Source organism: Erpetoichthys calabaricus, chromosome 2 (assembly GCF_900747795.2).
Source record: "Erpetoichthys calabaricus chromosome 2, fErpCal1.3, whole genome shotgun sequence".
Classification (NCBI taxonomy): domain Eukaryota; kingdom Metazoa; phylum Chordata; class Cladistia; order Polypteriformes; family Polypteridae; genus Erpetoichthys; species Erpetoichthys calabaricus.
In genome coordinates this window covers 182,068,932-182,088,515 of record NC_041395.2, presented here as the reverse complement: position 1 = coordinate 182,088,515, position 19,584 = coordinate 182,068,932, and the positions used below count along the sequence as shown (strand labels likewise).

At 36.7% G+C, this 19,584-nt stretch overlaps 1 protein-coding gene across 5 annotated transcripts in view; it reads left to right on the top strand.

The window, feature by feature from the left end:
• Positions 1 to 19,584, top strand: part of LOC114642999 (ubiquitin-conjugating enzyme E2 Q1) — a 252,422-nt gene that overhangs the window by 226,261 nt on the left and 6,577 nt on the right. For 3 of the 5 annotated variants that reach the window (XM_051923256.1, XM_051923255.1, XM_051923253.1), the window contains exons 9-11: positions 2,384 to 2,442; positions 9,659 to 9,707; positions 9,966 to 10,061. In XM_051923256.1, the coding sequence (XP_051779216.1) occupies positions 2,384 to 2,442; positions 9,659 to 9,707; positions 9,966 to 10,061 (204 nt within the window). The remainder of the gene's footprint in view (positions 1 to 2,383; positions 2,443 to 9,658; positions 9,708 to 9,965; positions 10,062 to 19,584) is intronic. The other 2 variants (XM_051923254.1, XM_051923252.1) reach the window with 2 other exon arrangements.

Below are 19,584 nucleotides of genomic sequence, written 5' to 3'. Positions count from 1 at the left end.
TTTTTTTAAATTCAGTTTTATTCTTGGAATCTTAAATATAGCTGAATCAAAAAATTGTTTAAATGACACATTGATGTGAATGTCCGTGTACAAGGAAAAGTAATATCTACAGGAGTCTGTCTGCTCAAGAAGACACCAAGAAGAAATAATTGAGCCGAGTTTGTATGTCTGCTTTTATCCCTTCAGCACTAACTTTATAAGCATCATAAATTTACACAGGATGTTACAGACTCACATCAAATATACGTTTATTATATGATAAAAATAATAGCTCACTGCTCAAAGCGCTAAATGCAGTGACGAAACGAGATTCTAACCTATTAATTTACGATTCCTAAGTGGTAGCTTTTCCATTGTGCCACCTGAGTAGACCTGAGGCAAAAGAGCATTACCACTGTGACAACTGGTTGAAAATGAAACACACACGTATACGAACATCTTTTTCTTTGTACCGATTGATAGTTGGGCTTCAGCAACATGTCAACTGAGCAATTTCTTTTTCTTTGGTTTTATTCTTGAATAAAAGCATACTTGTTTTGTTACACCTTTTGTGAAAGTGTTTATTACTCTAGATGTTTGGGCTTCAGTCTTTACACATCCTGCACTTCACGTCAGCATTATGTCGTTATTACTATAACATATGGAAATATTTTCTGTCATAGTTACTATAACATATGAAAACAATTTCTGTTTTAGCTGTGTGTTCAACATTTCTTCCCTCACATTTCCTCTATCATTCCATATTTACACAGATCATTGTAGACCTGGAATAAACAAATGTATGTATTTCAAATCATGGTATTCCATTACCTATATAATTCCTTTCAAACATGTCACTAGATAAACACTTCAGCACAGACTTCAGCTTTATGGATTGCAGCAGGGTGATGCCTTCATCTGACTGAATGGGGGGTGTGTGTGTGTGGCTGTGTTGTGCTAATCCACACATTTGCAAAACAAAACTGGGCTATTAGTGCAGTGATAAGGTGCAACGGGCTTCTTGGTGTATGTCAGGAAAATTTAAGGAGGTTGGGAACAATGAAAAAAAACATGTAAGCTTCAGGGATTCTAATATTAAAGGATGTGCATGGTCATGGAATGCATTGTGGCCATATCATTCAGGTGATTATTTATTGGTATTAATGGACCCAAAGTGTGCCAAGAAAACATTCCCCTCACCATTGCACAATCACCACCAACTTTGACTGTTGACAGAAGGTAGGTTGGCTGCATGGATTGATGCTGTTTACAGCAAATTCTGACTCTACCGTAATCTGTGCGCCACAGCAGAAGTCAAAATTCATCAAACTAAGCTAGATTTTTTCCAGTCTTCCAGTATTGGTGAGCATGTGCTCACTGCAGCCTCAGCCTTCTGTTCTTGACTGACAGGAGTCGAATATGATGTTGTATACTGCTGTTGTAGACAATCAACCTCCAGGTTCAGGATGTTTTGCATTCTGAGGTCTTTTCTGTTCACCACAGTTGTAAGGTGTTACTATCTGAGTTATTGTAGCCTTTCTGTCAGTTTGAATTAGTCTGGTCATTCTCCTCTGGCTCTTATCAACAGATTGTTTCCATCCACATAACTGTCATACACTGGATGTTTTGTTTTTCACACTATTCTGAGTAAAGAGTTGTGTGTGCAAATCCCAGTAGATCAGTAGTTGCCACCATTTCACACCAGCCCATCTGGCACAATCATGATACAGTAAAGATCACTGAAATCACAATTTTCCCCATTGTAATGTTTGATATCAATATTAATTGAAGCTCCTGACCTGCATCTGCCTGATTTTTATATATTGTATTGAGGACATATTAGTTGGTTATACAAGTGCATGGATAATCAGCCATACATGTGTTCTTAATGATTTGTGCTGTGTGTATAATATGCCCAGATGAGGGAGCAAACTTCCATTCGTAATCTACATTTAATAAAGGTATAGTTGTGAAAAGTAAAACAGTGAGTCAAACAACGAGCCAAGTAATTAACTCATGACTTGTCTCATTTTACAAAATTTTACTTTCTCATTTACAAGTCTATATGTAATGTATTATTAGAAACTCTGTCTGACAGATGTGAAGTGAATAGGACTTATAAATGCAGTATAACTAGGCTAGTAAAATGTAAACATAAACTATGAATTCAGTGTTACCCAATTACAAATATTTTGATAATTTTCTTGGATTTTTTTTTTAAATTTTTGGGACGTTTGGTTAAAAAGTATATGTAGGTAGTTTGGGGAGGATACTCTTGTCTCAAAGTCATTGTATAGTTTCAGCAAAAGTGGCTTAAGTTAACTAATGTATCAGGTTGAACATTTCAGTTGTATAGCACCAAAAGAAATGCATTTCATTTTTTATTTTTTTTTATGTTCAACAGGATAATTTTCCCTTTGACCCACCATTTGTGAGAGTGGTGTCCCCGGTGCTATCTGGCGGGTGAGTTAAGTTGTATTATAAAATAAACGTGACAGTGAATGAGAGATTTGTGATTGACACTACTTCTTCTTTTGGCTGTTCCTATTAGGCACTAATTCTTTTTAATAAACCAAATAGTCTGAAAATTTCTTTCTGGACAGCCCTCCTTGAGCTAGATGAGTTTACAGCATGTAAGCTGCTTCTTAACCTTTCCCCATTTTCATGTGGGGTTCTCCATATTGGATCAGCCTCCTCTACTCTTGTCTCTTGCCTGCTTCCTCACCTGATACCCCATCCTCTCTTAGGCTTTTTCACACAATCCCTTCTACTTTCTCTTTGGTCATTCTCTTCTTATCCTTCTTGACACCTCCATGATTCTTCTCCCCACCTTGTTTACCTCTCTTCTCATTACATTGCCATAACTTTGGAACTTTTTTCTGTATTTCCTTTGAGATTTCCCCATCTTTAACTGTATCTCTGGTTCAAGCTTTGTTACTCCACACATCCATCCAGAATGTAATTTTTCTTTAGTTTGTAGAATTAGTAAAAATCTGTTACACCTTAAAGTAGTGAAAGGGAATTGCAAGTATAAGAATGATTCAGAATATGAAAACCCATGGATTAGCAACAGCATATGTGGGCAAAACTTGGTTGCAGTTTTTTCATTCCAAATGATTTCCTAAAAGATAGCATTTTTCTAAGTGCCAGTTGTTTCTTCACAAACATGGTATATATGCATTAGGCTTTTATTTTCTAATGGTGGCCCATGCCCCTTTCTTTTAATGTTTTGAAAATGCTAAAAAAAATTTATTTTTTGAAGACGGTAAAATTTTGTGAACCAGTGTGAATGACTATTCATTCCATTTATTTGTAAATATGAATTGGCATACAACAATGGAAGTATCACCAAGAAAAGTTAGTTTTAGACTTTATTACATTGAAAGTTTCTTCTTATTTAAGGAAAAGAAGCAAGAATTTAATCTTATGAAGATTATCTAAAATCTTAACATTACCTTGAAGTTTAACAAAATCACACTTCTGAGAAGTAAATACACAGTATTCATTACTTTTAATGGAATTTCACCATTTTTGTAGATTGTAGAGTAAAATTGTCCTAGGATGTCTGCATAAGGGTTTTGGTGTTTTTTTTTCTTTAATTTGTCACTTTATTGATAATTAAACATCATTTTTGAATTTAGAGGTAAGGAGACACTAAATTTTTTTCTGAAGGCCTTGGAATGGAACTGATGCAGGGCATACATTTAAAAATAGGTTGACAGTATTGTAATTTAAATTTTTTTTTTCTTTATGGAATTTTCATCACTGATATGGGCAAGTCAGTCACAAATAATTTTTTAATTAATGTATATCAGCCATTTATTTCAATTAAACTGATATGAGTACATTCAGTACATTTGTTTATTTTTGTATAGCTTGAGTGCAGGTGCAGAATGCTTTGACAAGTTCTCAGGTAGAATACAAGTATACATTTTACAATTCTTACAGAATTAATACAAAAATACAGATTGTTTTAAAAACCTAGGAAAATAAAATAGTTTAAAATTGATAAACCTAAATGGAAACGAACATCTATCCATTAATTCTTGAACTATGTTATGTTTTTTTTTCTTAGATACAATTTGCTAACTGCAACATGTGCGTTTCAGTATAACAGTCATGTTACTAGTAATGATAGCAAAGTATATTTTATTGTGATAAAGTAAATACACCTTTGGCCTCAGAAGTTGATGTTGACACCTTTAGTATAAATGACTTGTAGGTGTTTTTATATATATAATATAACTGCCGACATGTCTCTGACATCAAGTTAGTGGAAAATTAATCATTCTTCCATTTGTGTATTTCCTCTTTCAAATCCCCTAACTAAATATTTCAACAGGATTCAGGAATTCTTTCTTGGCCTTCCCTTGCTGAATTTTAGTGTGTTTCTGATCATTATCATGTTGAAATGTCCTTTTCTGGTTCACCTTCGTCTTTTGGAAAGATGGTCTCACATTGTCCTCAAACACACTTTGATATGATATAGTTTTCATAGTTGACTACAAACTGTTCAAGCCCTGAGGCAGCAAAGCAATCCCAAATCATATCATTTCCACCACACTTAATTGGTGTGAAGTTTTACTCCAAAAGTGCATTTTTTAGTTTGTGCTGAATAGGGATTACCAGAATTTTTTTTTATTTGATACCAATACCAGTGAAATTTCATGATACTTGATACGTATTTGATACCGTGGCAAAAACAGAAAAACGTTTCGCTTGCTTTTTAATTAAAGGTAATTCCATTATTCAAGCTCACGATATTGTGGCTTTTCCTGTAATAGAATATAAAATATATATAAATAACATTACCCATCCAGCCGTCCATTATCCAACCCGCTATATCCTAACTACAGGGTCACTGGGGTCTGCTGGAGCCAGTCCCAGCCAACACAGGGCGCAAGGCAGGAAACAAACCCTAGGCAGGGCGCTAGCCCAACGCAGGGCACCCACACACCAAGCACACACTAGGGACAATTTAGAATCGCCAGTCCACCTAACCTGCATGTCTTTGGACTATGGGAGGAAACCGGAGCACCCGAAGGAAACCCACATAGACACGGGGAGAACATGCAAACTCCACGCAGGGATGACCCGGGAAGCGAACCCGGGTCTCCTAACTGCCAGGCAGCAGCGCCACTCTGCCACCCTAAATACCATTAGTAACAGGAAATTTAAAATAGTGTTATCAGTCAAGTTATTGACCAGATGTATTTAAAAAAAATAGTATTGGCATTCATAAATGTCAAATTACAGTGCAAGACTTGAATTCAATGTGTTGATAAACATGAGAATTCTCCCGCTGTAACAAGTGTTTGGAATTTTTTCAAAGGGTGATTTCAGAATAGGATTTATAAAGAATAACCTCACCATGGACTACCTGATTTATTCTATCATGTGCACATTATTTTATTTACTGACATTTTCTTACTTCTATGTGGAAAAAAACACTACTAAAGATAATGTTAAAAATAAAAATTTAAACATTAAATTTGTACTGTTGAATCTGTGAATTCCAAATTAATGAAGTTATTTTCATTTAATCAAACTCTTAAAAGCTGCTTTTATAATATGGCGTTAAAAGTCTGGCATGTCAGATAATCTCTATTAGGTTTCTAACATTTGCTATTGTAAAATTTGTTTGCATCATTAGTGAATAAAACTTCTAAAAAGTAATACAGTCCTGATCAAAAGTTTAAGACCACTTGAAAAATGGCAAAAAATCATATTTTGCATGGTTGGATCTTAACAGGGTTCCAAGTAGAGCTTCAACATGCAACAAGAAGAAATGGGAGTGAGACAAAACTGTTTTTGAGCATTCAATTAATTGAAAATAACGATTAAATTGAAACATGCTGTTTTACAACTGATCAAAATTTTAGGACCACATGCCTTTAAAAGGCCAAATCTGTGGAAAGATGTGGATTCATTGTCATTTTCTGTCAGGTAGTCACACGTTCTGATGGCAAAGGCAAAAAAAAACTCTCCCTTTTTGAACGTGGTCGGGTTGTTGAACTGCATAAGTAGGGTCTCATCAGAGTTTTATTCTCTGATGAGAAAAAATTTAACCTTGATGGTCCTGATGGTTTCCAACGTTACTGGCATGACAAGCAGATCCCACCTGAGATGTTTTCTACGCGCCACAGTGGAAGGGGGCACCATAATGGTCTGGGGTGCTTTTTCCTTCAGTGGAACAATGGAGCTTCAGGAAGTGCAGGGGCGTCAAACAGCCACTGGCTATGTCCAGATGTTGCAGAGAGCATTCCTCATGACTGAGCGCCCTCGTCTGTGTGGTAACGACTGGGTTTTTCAACAGGACAACGCTACAGTACACAATGCCCGCAGGACAAGGGACTTCTTCCAGGAGAATAACATCACTCTTTTGGCCCATCCTGCTTGTTCCCCTGATCTAAATCCAATTGAGAACCTTTGGGGATGGATGGCAAGGGAAGTTTACAAAAATGGACAACAGTTCCAGACAGTTGATGCCCTTCACCACTTGGAGAAATGTTCCCATTCACCTCATGGAAACGCTTGCATCAAGCATGCCGCAACGAATTTTTGAAGTGATCAACAATAACGGTGGAGCTACTCAGTACTGAGTTCATGTTTGGAAGTTTGATTTCTGTTTTGGGGGGGTTTACGGGTTTTTTTGGAGGTGTGGTCTTAAACTTTTGATCAGCTGTAAAACAGCCTGTTTCAGTTTAATCGTTGTTTTCATTAAATTGCATGCTCAACAAATGTTTAGTCTCACTCCCATTTCTTCTTGTTGCATGTTGAAGCTCTACTTGGAACCTTGTTAAGATCCAACCATGCAAAATATGATTTTTTGCCATTTTTCAAGTGGTCTTAAACTTTTGATCAGGACTGCATTTAATGGACGAGTCAAGTTGATTCAGATTTCAAATGTCACAAACTCCTGATGCTTTTATGTTTGTTCAAACTTAAAGGCTGCTTGTGTGAAATCATACTTGTCAGTTTTACATGAATCTGTTGTTCTGTTTTTAGAGCATCTTACTTTATTATTGCTTAACCTGTGCACAGATCCAGAATTCGAAAAATTACTAAGCTGGCCTTGCTTGTATTCTATTAGTTGTAACTAAGAGACTGCATTACATTTACTAGACCTGCTTTCATTACTTTCGTCAAATTAGGAGTTGTACTATTGAACATTAGTTTGCCTTCAGAAACCAAATGATTAATAAAAATGTACCGTTTATATATACTGTTTTGCCTACTGTAAATTGTGTGTCTGCAGTGTGCTTCTTTTAACACAGTGTGTGTCATACTACTAATATTAACAAATGGAGCAGCTCATTTAATCTCTAGTTTAGACAAGAAAAATAGTTACTTAGTTTGAAACTTGCTTCAGTTTTACTTGTGTGACCCCAACACAGCTTAGAAAGTACATGAATGCTGAGACCCGTATGCAATTAATGCATAGCCTTTGCTCATTTATTTGGGCACTATAGGACATGGTATTAAAAAGCAATTCATCTTGCCATCTACAAGCTAAACAATTGAAACTTCCATCTTATCAGTGATGACATGTACTCTCAAAGCACACACAAACCTGTTTCTGGCCACAACCGATTCCAGCAAATTGCAGATTCTGGCAAATTGTGTGCTGAAATTTTCATTTCTAGACGTGACTCCATTTTTCTTTTTGAGATGTATTAATGCGGTGATATAAAACGATGAAGCCATTTTATGTGTAGTTTTTACTCGTGCTTTTATCAATTATTTTTGTGCCTTCCAAAGCAATAAGTCAACTTGAAGTTGGTCATCAATGCAGCACACTTTCACTTTGGCACCAATACTGTGAAAAGTTAGTACTGTTAAGTGTTTTGCATTTTAGTATTGGTACTGAAAATTCAGTTCTTGTAACATCCATAGTGTTGAATGTGTTACTGTGGCCAGACAGCTCGATCCCTGATTCATCTACCCAGAATTGATCAAAAAGGCCTCCTCTTAACCTGAATGTTCAATGAAAAATTTTAGTCTTGCTGTAATATTCTTTTTGGACTCTTTCTCATTCTCTTTTCTCATTATAGATGCAAAGAGTTCTTTTAGTATGAAACAGTCAGCAGTTCGACTGAATTTGCTGGGATAGCCAGTCTGGGACAAATTGCAATCATTTGAAGTCTATACCATTTGTAGATTATCCTTGCAGTGGAATAATTGATTTCAAACAGTTTCAATAGCAAAGAGAACACAAGACCACCAATATCTGTGGTTTAAATAGGAAAGGTTCCACCTTCATGCTCCCTTAGGATGTTTTAATCACTGGCACCTAATCTGGACAACCCAGTTCTATTTTTATGGATTTAAAGTGGTGATAAATCTAAGGGTGTACTTTTCCTTTTCCATATGACAAATCTGCGTGTTTATAAATGTAGATTATAAGGCTAAATTCACCCTGTCAATTTTATGTATCATTTGTTCAAGTATGTATATCACTTTTATCTTTTGACCTTTTCAACATATTCAGCGATTTCCATGGGGCTTGCTTACTTTTTAACACAACTTTATATATACTCACCAATACATTTTAGAACACCCCCCACTTTTCCATTTTTTTTATTTAAATACAAGCAGTTCAAGTCCATTGATTAACCTGAAATGGTACAAAGGAAAGCAGCAGCTAGTCATATTAAAAGCAAAAAAGTTCAGGTTACTGAAAAGGTAACTCAATATTCAGAGATATACAAAAAAGACATTTTCAGAGATCAAGTAAAGGGTTAAGGACTTGCAGCAGTTCAACTGTAAAGATTAATGCAGACATTTCTAACTGGTCTTCCTACTTACAAACTCGTTGCCTATACAACAGTGTAAACGGTGTACACAAGTGTAAAGCAGTATATGAAAAACCGTGTATAATAATAGTGTATAAAAAACTCATTGCCTATAAAAAAACAGAGTCGGAACAAACTGTGCTGAGCTATACCCTCTGAAGCATTATTTGAATATTATAGCATTGTATATTGCTATCGTGATGGCAAGGAAAGGTGGTTAATGCAGGAAGACAGACAGATCATTATAACCCTTAAAATAGTAGGTCTTTCCTTTAGAGAAGTTGCAAACAAAGCCAAGTTGTCAGAGTGCAGTATCCTGTACCACGCAAACGATCTTGGAAACTGACTGAAGCAGGTCTAGTAGGCCCAAAGCCACAACAGAATCCAAAGACCTGTTTATGAGAGTCAACAGCTTACATGGTAGGTGTCTCAAAGAACAGTGTTTGAATTAAATAAATGTCAAATATTTTTCAGGCTGAGCTAGACATATTCCCAAATGACAGAGGAAGCTAAGAAAGAAAATGTGTTTTTAAAATGATGTGTTTAGCATTTGTAATACTGGACTTTTGAGCAAACTTTTAAGTAAAATCTAGGGTGCTATTTTCAGAGGGGTTTAGCTAGAACTGTTGCCATTAAAATGTGTCAAGAATAAAACACTCACTTTTCTATGATAGCCCATCTTTATATCTTAAAACTACTCTTCTTCCATAAACAGCTGTTAGTACAACAACGGCTCAGATATGTTCATCAGGGTAAACTGGGGAGGCAAGCATTTAAACCTCAGTGTATTGTAAACAGTAAAAAAACAAAACACATGTAAAATGACTTGTATTTCATGGGGAAAACATTTTCTATACTGAAATAATTTTTGTTTTTATTGCCAGGTATGTTCTTGGAGGTGGGGCAATTTGTATGGAGCTTCTAACAAAGCAGGTAAGAAATGTTACACACTCTTAAATGTAATAAATTGATTTTAATTCCTAGGACTATCTGCACAGTTTTGTGGGCAAGAAATTCTTAATGGTACATTGGGAAATTTATTTCTCATTTGATTTTCATGTGTGCCTGGGCAGACAAAGACAACTAATAAAATATACTGTTTTTGTTAAGACTGTGTCATTTGATTAATTTGGACAATACTGGTCCATTAAATATAGTTTCTTTTAAATGTTTTGCTTATATATTTTTTAGGGCTGGAGCAGTGCCTATTCTATAGAGTCCATAATCATGCAAATAAATGCCACGCTGGTGAAGGGCAAAGCCAGAGTACAGTTTGGAGCTAACAAGGTAAATCAAATTCTGGTTAGTTTTATCTTGGTTTCTTGTTTATTTTTCAGAAGTACTGATAAATTGGCAAATCATTTTAACCTTAAAGCATTTACTTAGTTACTTGTAATAGTGCTGGGCAGTTAATCGAAATTAATCAAAACCAACATTCAGAACCTCTTAATCAGCATTATCTTACCCCTGTCTGATACAGTAATCCCTCCTACATCGCTGGGGTTGCGTTCCAGAGCCACCCGCGAAATAAGAAAATCCGCGAAGTAGAAACCATATGTTTATATGGTTATTTTTATATTGTCATGCTTGGGTCACAGATTTGCGCAGAAACACAGGAGGTTGTAGAGAGACAGGAACGTTATTCAAACACTGCAAACAAACATTTGTCTCTTTTTCAAAAGTTTAAACTGTGCTCAATGACAAGACAGAGATGACAGTTCAGCGATCAAAGGTAATACCACCAATCTGTTTCAACACTTGGGAGTATAATCATGTTATTGAATAGGAACAGTGCATGACTCAAAAAAGAGCGAGGGTGACAAACATTCAGCTACAAGTTCCTCCATAGTGTCAATAACAAAAGCACGTACAAATGCTACGCAACATGAAAAGGATTCGAGAAGATGGAAAGAAAAAACTGATGCCATTTCCTACTACATCGTGAAGGATGTGTCTTCCATACTTAAAGTGGAGCACAGTAGGTTTAAACACTTTATCAAAATCCTTGACAGAAGATACTTTGTGCCATCGTGTAAATATTTTTTTATTAAACTGCAGTTCTCTTCATGTACAAAACATGCTCGATTAAAAGGTAGCCGCTGAACTGAATTCTGTTCAGCGCTATGCAGAAACATCTGATCTTTGGTCAAGTAGGATAATGGAGCCATACTTGAGCGTTACTTTGCACTACGTTGATGATAAATGGAAACTGCATAACAGATGCCTCAAGATAGCATATTTTCCAGTTGATCATGCACCAGAGATGATTGCACATGGCCAAAGAAACGTGTTTTCTGCGTGGGACCGCATGGAAAACAACCTCATGGCCACTATGACAGATAGTGCCACAAATGTTATCAAAGCTGCAGAGCTTAATGGATGGACATGGCAGCAATGTTTTAGACAGAGGCTGAACCTGGCAATTGGTAAGTACACATCATCTTAACAGATGTAACGGTACAATAATCAGTAATCTAAATGGGGGAAATCTTGGTAGTGACTAGCGGCTATATTCTTCCTGTGTTTGTATATCATAAATGATAATGTCTACATGTTTTATATGCCTTTCTTTTTAAAATTCGTTTTTTCCGTGCTGCTGCTGTTAACCACTTTATGTCTTTAAATATTCTAAATAAATAAAATTTAAAAGCAACAAGAAAAAACAAAAACAGAATAATTGTTCATTAATTATAATTCCCAGTTAAATGTTCAGGTATTCGTGATATTGATTTGCGGTCACATCACCCAGCCCTAACTTGTAATTATGTATGCGGCTGCTCTTAACGGAGCATTGCTGTTAAAGGATTGTACACAAGAACAACAACTTATATATATATATATATATATATATATATATATATAAGAAGGACATATGCACTTTAATTTAACGATAACCCCCCCCCCTTTTTGATCATACGGACTTAGTCACCTCCACCCACCCCCCCCGCCCCGAATGTGCTGCTATATATTGCCTTTGATTCTTGTAAGTCTAAGCATTATCCTCTGATGAAGACCCCTGATAGGGGTTGAAAGCTCAGGAATAAAACTATTTTATGATACGTGATTCGTTTTTTCTCCCTTTGTGGATCTCCAACTGCAAATATGCAAACCGTATCACAGACCTTCTCTTCCATTCATATATATATATATATATATATATATATATATATATATAAAAATGCAAAGTGAGCGAACAAAAGAAAAATCTACATCAAATCAGTATTTGGTGTTACTACCTTTTGCCTTCAAACCAGCATCAATTCTTATAGGTACACTTGCACAAAGTCAGGGATTTTATAGGATTATAGTCAGGTGTATGATCAACCAATTATACCAAACAGGTGCTAATGATCATCAATGTCACACGTAGGTTGAAACACAGTCATTAACTGAAACAGAAACAGCTGTGTAGGAGGCTTAAAACTGGGAGAGGAACAGCCAAACTCTGCTACAAAGGTGAGGTTGTGGAAGACAGTTTCATGTCATGGCAAGACTGAGCACAGCAACAAGACACAAGGTAGTTATACTGCATCAGCATGGTCTCTCCCTGACAAAGATTTGAAAGCAGACTGGGGTTTCAAGATGTGCTATTCAAGCTCTTTTGAAGAAGCACAAAGAAACGGGCAACATTGAGGACCGTAGATGCAGTGGTCGGCCAAGGAAACTTAGTGCAGCAGATGAAAGACACATCAAGCTTATTACCCTTCAAAATTGGAAGATGTCCAGCAGTGCCATCAGCTCAGAACTGGCAGAAACCAGTAGGACCCAGGTACACCCATGTACTGTCCGGAGAAGTCTCGCCAGAAGTGGTCTTCATGGAAGAGTTGCAGCCAAAAAGCCATACCAATGACGTGGAAACAAGGCCAAGCGACTCAAGTATGCACGAAAACATAGGAACTGGGGTGCAGAAAAATGGCAGCAGGTGCTCTGGACTGATGAGTCAAAATTTGAAATATTTGGCTGTAGCAGAAGGCAGTTTGTTCATCGAAGGGCTGGAGAGCGGTACAATAATGAGTGTCTGCAGGCAACGGTGAAACATGGTTGAGGTTCCTTGAATGTTTGGGGCTGCATTTCTGTAAATGGAGTTGGAGATTTGGTCAGGATTAACAGTGTTCTCAATGCTGAGAAATACAGTCAGATACTTATCCATCATGCAATACCATCAGGGAGGCGTATGATTGGCCCCAAATTTATTCTGCAGCAGGACAATGACCCCAAACATACAGCCAAAGTCATTAAGAACTATCTTCAGCATAAAGAAGAACAAGAAGTCCTGGAAGTGATGGTATGGCTCCCACAGAGCCCTGATCTCAACATCTTCAAGTGTGTCTGGGATTACATGAAGAGACAGAAGGATGTGAGGAAGCCTACATCCACAGAAGATCTGTGGTTAGTTCTCCAAGATGTTTGGAACAACCTACCAGCCGAGTTCCTTCAAAAACTGTGTGCAAGTGTACCTAGAAGAATTGATACTGTTTTGAAGGCAAAGGGTGGTCACACCAAATATTGATTTGATTTAGATTTCTCTTTTGTTCATTCACTGCATTTTGTTGATTGATGAAAATAAATGATTAACACTTCCATTTTTGAAAGCATTCTTTGTTTACAGCATTTTTTCACACCTGCCTAAAACTTTTGTACAGTACTGATGTATAGAGTACATTTTCATACAAATGTCATAGCTGAAAGTGCTTTACAAGATGAAGAAAGAAAAAGTTTATATGAAACAGAAACAAGGTTAGGCAATACTAAGTAACAAAGAGTATAGTAAGGTCAGATGGCCTAGAGAACAGTAGAAAACAAAACAAACTCCAGATGGCCTGGAGGAAAAAAAACAATCAGCAGGGGTTCTAAAACCAAGAGACCTCCCCGCCCCCACTGGACATTTGACCTAACATAAATTATCTAAATCAGTCCTCATGGTTTTTAGGCTTCACGTGAAAGAATTTGATGATGGTCATGTGGACACTTGGGGCACTACCTTCAATTCATTAATGTAGGGACTGCATGTTACCTTGATCAGATAGTGGTGGCATAGATCACCACCACAGAAAAACCTGAAAAAGAACAGCAGAGAATAGTAGGGATTGTGGTGTCTTGATGAATATAATTCAATGCACATATAGTTTAAGAGGGATTCATTACAGGACAAGTGAGATTGTTTAAGGCATTGTAAACCATTAGCAGTATTTTAAAGTCCATTCTGAATGGTATTAATAGGTAACCAATGTTAAAGGCATCAAAACTGGAGAGACGTGCTCAGGTTTTCTTTTCCTAGTTAAAATTCTGACCGCTGCATTCTGCACTTGTTACAACCGATTGATGTCTTTCTTGGGCATTTCTGAAAGGAGTGCGTTGCAGTAATCTAGTCAACTAAAAATAAAAACATGAACTAATTTTTCAACATCTTGCAAAGTTATTCGGGATCTTACTTTAACAATATTCCTTAAGTGGAAAAATGCTCTCCTAGTAATTTGATTAATATTTGATTTAAAATTTAGGTCACAGTCAATAATTACCCCTAAATTATTTACCTCCATCTAGATTTTTAAGCCTAATTGTTTTGTGTTTATTTCTATTCCCTCATTATATCCATTTTTGCCAACAACTAGAATTTCTGTTTTCTCCTTATTTAGTTTGAGAAAATTATTACTCATCCATTCCGAAGCACAAGACAGACAGTCAGTGAACCAAAATTGTCGGAGTCATTAAGCGCTATTGATAAATACAGTTGTGTGTCATCAGCATAGCTGTGATAGATCACATTATGTCTTGAGATAATCTGACCTAATTGAAGCAGGTAGATCGAAAATAGCAGTTGACCAGGGATAGATCCTTGTGGAACTCCATATAGAATATCATGTGTCTTCAAAGTATAATTACCATAACTGACAAGAGAATTTTCTACCTGTTAAGACTCAGACTAATTTAAGGCATTGTCAGAGAGGCCCTCTCAGATAAATGGCCTATGTCCGCATTAACCTGCAAGTCATTTACTACTGTAACCAGTGCAGTTGCTGTATTGTAATTTGTTCTGAAACTTCTCAAAAATAGCATGTTTATTCAAGTGATCATTTAGCTGTGTAATGACTGCCTTTTCTAGAATTTTACTTAAAGGCAGGTTAGAAATAGGTCTAAAATTGTCAAAAACAGAGGGGTCAAGGTTATTTTAAATGAGCAGGGGTTTGTTTAGCAGCAACATTCTTGAGACAGACAGGGAAGACCCCGTATCTAATGATGTGTTTACTATGTCAAGCACACTATCAATTGGCACATTGGATACTACTTTGAAAAAGCTTGTTGGTTATGAGTCATGACGCAGGTGAAGGGTTTCAGTTGAGAAAATTATTGAAATAATTTAATTCACTTAAAATGGAGTGCTGGGATTTAATAGGATCAGCTTTGGGGGGGATGTACTATATTATTTCTAATATCATTCATTTTGTGTTTTTTTTTTTTTTTTTTTAATGTAACAAAAGCCTCAAGTTTAATTGAGTTTTTTTGGAGGCATCCCATTGACTGACTTTTAGCAAATATTCAATAGTAGAGAATAAAAGTCTTAGATTATGCCAGCATTATTTATAATTTTAGAGAAGTAGCACCGCCTCTCAAGATGGATTATGTTTTTATATTCCATTATTTTAGCCTTCAGTATTTCATAGTGAACTATACCAGCATTATTTATAATTTTAGAGAAGTAGCACCGCCTCTCAAGATGGAGTATGTTTTTATATTCCATTATTTTAGCCTTCAGTATTTCATAGTGAACTATCAATTTAGTTTCTCTCCATTTACGCTCAAGCTCACCGGCATATTTCCTTAAAATCAGACACTCTTTGGGTCTTCCATGGTATGATATGTTGGAGGATTTCAGGATCGACTATGTCAGCAGCAGCTCACTTTAGCATTAAAATTTTACACCTTACTATTTACATTACCGCTATTGTAGTAAGCACTTCAGGTGTACTAGTTGTTTAGATTGTTAGCAAACTTTGAAACTGCAGATGTTAAACGCTGTTTTGATATTCAGTGGACCCTTGACTTACGTACTCAATTTGTTCGCGAGGGCTGGTTGTAACTCAAGTTGGTTGTAAGTCAAGACTATTTTTCCCATAAGAAATAATGGAAATACCCATAACGCGTTCCGAACCTCCCACAGCAACACTTACTTAACCTTTTCATAATAAAAAAGGGTTGTATAATGTGCATAATTTACCAAAACACCAATAATTTTTCAAATGTACTAACCAAAATGTTATAAAAAGTGCCTAGCCTACCAGAAACAACAATTTCATACTATACTCACCATTTGACATCTTTGGGCTGCAGGAAGGGAGGAGGAGGAGAATGAAATGGAAGGTGGTTATTGTTTGGAAGGAGCCTCCTTATACAAATCTTTTCTTTGTAAAATTGTCGAGATGGTGGATTTCGACATGCTGTACATATTAGCGAGATCAGTCACACGAACACAACTCTCATATTTCCGCCCAATTTCCTTCTTCGTTTCGATTGTGATCACTTTCTTTACCTTCGTTACCTTCTCTTTCTTCCTTAGCAATTATCGAAAAAAATTATATAAATCATTGCACTGACCGAAATTACGTCCACAAACACATGTATCTTGGCTCCGACTGACGCTTACAAACACTCTCGGCTGTTTGTTTACAATCGTGCAAGCGGATACATGTGACCGCATTCAGGTCGTAACGCATGATGTCGGCCGTAAATCAAAACAAAAATTTTGGTCATAAATCAAGTTGTTCACATGTCAGGCCGGTCGTATATCAAGGGTCAACCGTAGTACACTTCTCATTAGTTATCAGTATTTCTATATTAAAAATATGAAACAGTGGTCTGATATACCGATACCCACGATCTGCCTCACATCAACTTTTAATCCTTTAGTAATCACTAAATCCACTGTGTGTCACCCCTTGTGTGCGCTGACTAACGTGCTGGCTCAGATCAAAAGAGTGCAGGAGAATCATGTTCACTGTTTATCAATATGAAAATTTAAAGTAGCCAACAATTAGGAACCTATCATAGTTATTATAATTGACACTAAGTCTAAGAATTCCTCAATGAAAGAAGCATTATATTTAGGAGGTCTATACACTGACTATACTAGAGACTGGGAAACTCCTTGAATAATAATGGCAAGGTACTCTAAAGACGTACTAAAGTCAACATCTTTAAACTGGCTTGAGTAAATAGTTGATAAGCCACCTCCTCTTTTTTTTACATTGGCAAACCGAATATCTAAAGCTGTAATTCGGAGGTGCACATTCAATTAAAACAGCTGCACCATCAGAGGTGAGCCACGTTTCATTTACCATATATATACTCACGTATAAGTCAGGTTTTTGAAACCCAAAAAATCAGTATTAAAATCAGACCCCGACTTATATGCCCATTCAAAAATGCAACACTTAAATTTTTTTTTCTAAATATCTTGCTTCCTCCAATCTCGCACCTGTTTCTCATATGGATCGAATTTGGTTGCAGTAGCGCAGTTGCCAATTTTTTTCGCCACTTCAACGACTTTTAAAATATAACCAGCTTCATATTTTCTCCTGATCGAACACTCCATTGTAGATGAGGGATGCTCTTTTGATAAAGGTGTATAAGGATGTGAGATGCAAAAACACAACAGTGCAAACGTCGCTTCGTAATAGTTCAGGTATTACCGTGTGGTCATGTAGGCACAATACATAGGGGAAAAAAAGGCAGTGTGCTCCGTGGTTAATCTCTCAGGTGGGCGTTAGCATATCATAATCTCTTGGACCAATAGCATGAGTTTTCCGCATTTGACTTATACGACCGACGTTATAAAATACAGGAAAAAATAGTCCAATCAAGCCCCAACTTATTCCGCGGAAGAACTTAAATGCGAGTATATATATTGGCTAACTAAAAAGATTACAATGTGCAAGCTTTCGAGGCAACTTGGGCCCCCAACACGGTACAATGTACTATAGTAATGTAAGAAAGTCTACTTTCCTATCACTAATAAGATCGTTGATGTATAATGTCTTGGTTAATGCTCTAACATTTAATAGAGCCATATTTAACTTCTTGGAAGAAAAATGCTGAATGGGCGGAGTGTTAATGCTGCTTTGTGCAGGTTTTTTTTACTGAATCTATAATCTGTTATAGTTTTTATAGTGTTAATGCAGTGTTCATTTGAGGAAGAGCTTGCTACAGTTATCATATACTAGGAAGGCATTATGGAATGAATATGGATTAGAATTAATTACATAGTCAGGAGAGACAAATTAGATGTTTTTGATGAGGACCGGGCGGTGAATCTATTAGGACGTAGACCATCTCATCTGAAGAAACGTTGCGCCTCTCAGAAGAAACCCCAGTTATCCTGGAAGCCAGTGTTTTGTCCCTCACAGTAGCCTTTCAGACAACTAGTATTCATCCAATCTTTTAGCCATAGGTAAGGGACCCGAAATGAAGGTTCTCGTAGCCAGGGTCCTCTTCTTCGTAGCATTAATAAGTCCTGGGAAATCCGCTTTAAGAACCTCCAACTGCTGGTATCGCATGTTGTTTACTCTGACATGTGTTACGATGGTCCCTGCTGCCCTGTCCTTGTGCCTTTCGAAAACTCTGCTCTTCTTGTAATATCTCATACTCGAGCAACGGGAAAACAAGAAACAAAAGATTTCTGTTTGGGGCAAGAAATATTGAGGTCTCGTATAATAAAATCTCCAATAACAAAGACATCAGCTGTGACGGTCATCAGTTGGAGGAAGTGGAGAGGGTCGAACCGGTTCTGGATGGAGATGCTTGCATGAACCGATGGAGGTGATCTAGTTTTAGTGTTTGACTGAAACTACTAGGTATTTCTCTGTTAATGCTCACAGCAGAGGCAAACATTATTGTGTTTTTTTTTTTGTTTTTTTTTTAAGCCTCAAGTTACTCATGTCACTTCATCCGCATAAGTTACCCAGTCGTGTCCTCACAGCATCCAGAAACCATGTATTTTTTACTTAAGTAGTAAAAGTATTAATAAATACATAAAGCCGGACCAATGGACGAAGTGAAGTGCATATAAGTTAATTGACTTTTGAATTGGGTATGGGGTTCCTGACCTCTGGTTTAGGGTAGTAAGTGTTTTCAGTTCAAAAGTTTGCACCCATTGGAATTCACTCAAGTTTCTTGAACCGTTAAGTAGGGCTTAAAGTCTACAGCCTTTTTAAGCAGCAAACCATAGGTTGACTTTATTAACAATTTAAAGGGTGCATGAACACATGCACCTTGCTGTTTTGGAATAGTCATCCTGGTTATCACAAAAAGCTCAAATTGGAAATGTATGAATGTTAATTTGTTTCTGCTTTTGGTGTTGAGATATTGTGGAATACTTTATTTTTTTAAAATATAACTCTGGCTGACATTTTGTAATCAAAGGTACTGGTAGCCTAATACATTTTAAAATAGAGTCTCTATTTCACTCCCACATATAAGGTTAATGGAGGCTGTCTCACTGATCATCCATGACTCCTTCAGTATGACTGCAATGTTTTTTTTTTCCCTTTGATGCATCCACTGCCTTCTCATTTACACCACTGGCTCTGCTTCTCATTGATCGCTTGGAGTCTTAGGTAACCCCATCTGCACTCATTTTCACCAGCACTGTGAAGTGATCCCAGCCTGGATCATTCCCAAGGCTACCACTTACTATATACATTACTAAGGCTAATGGATTTAAACTGAGGACTGGGTCTTGTAAGTTCTACACTTTTGTGCTTGATTGTCTCTCACTCTCAAGCACCTACTCACTCTTCTCAGGATGGCTTGACTC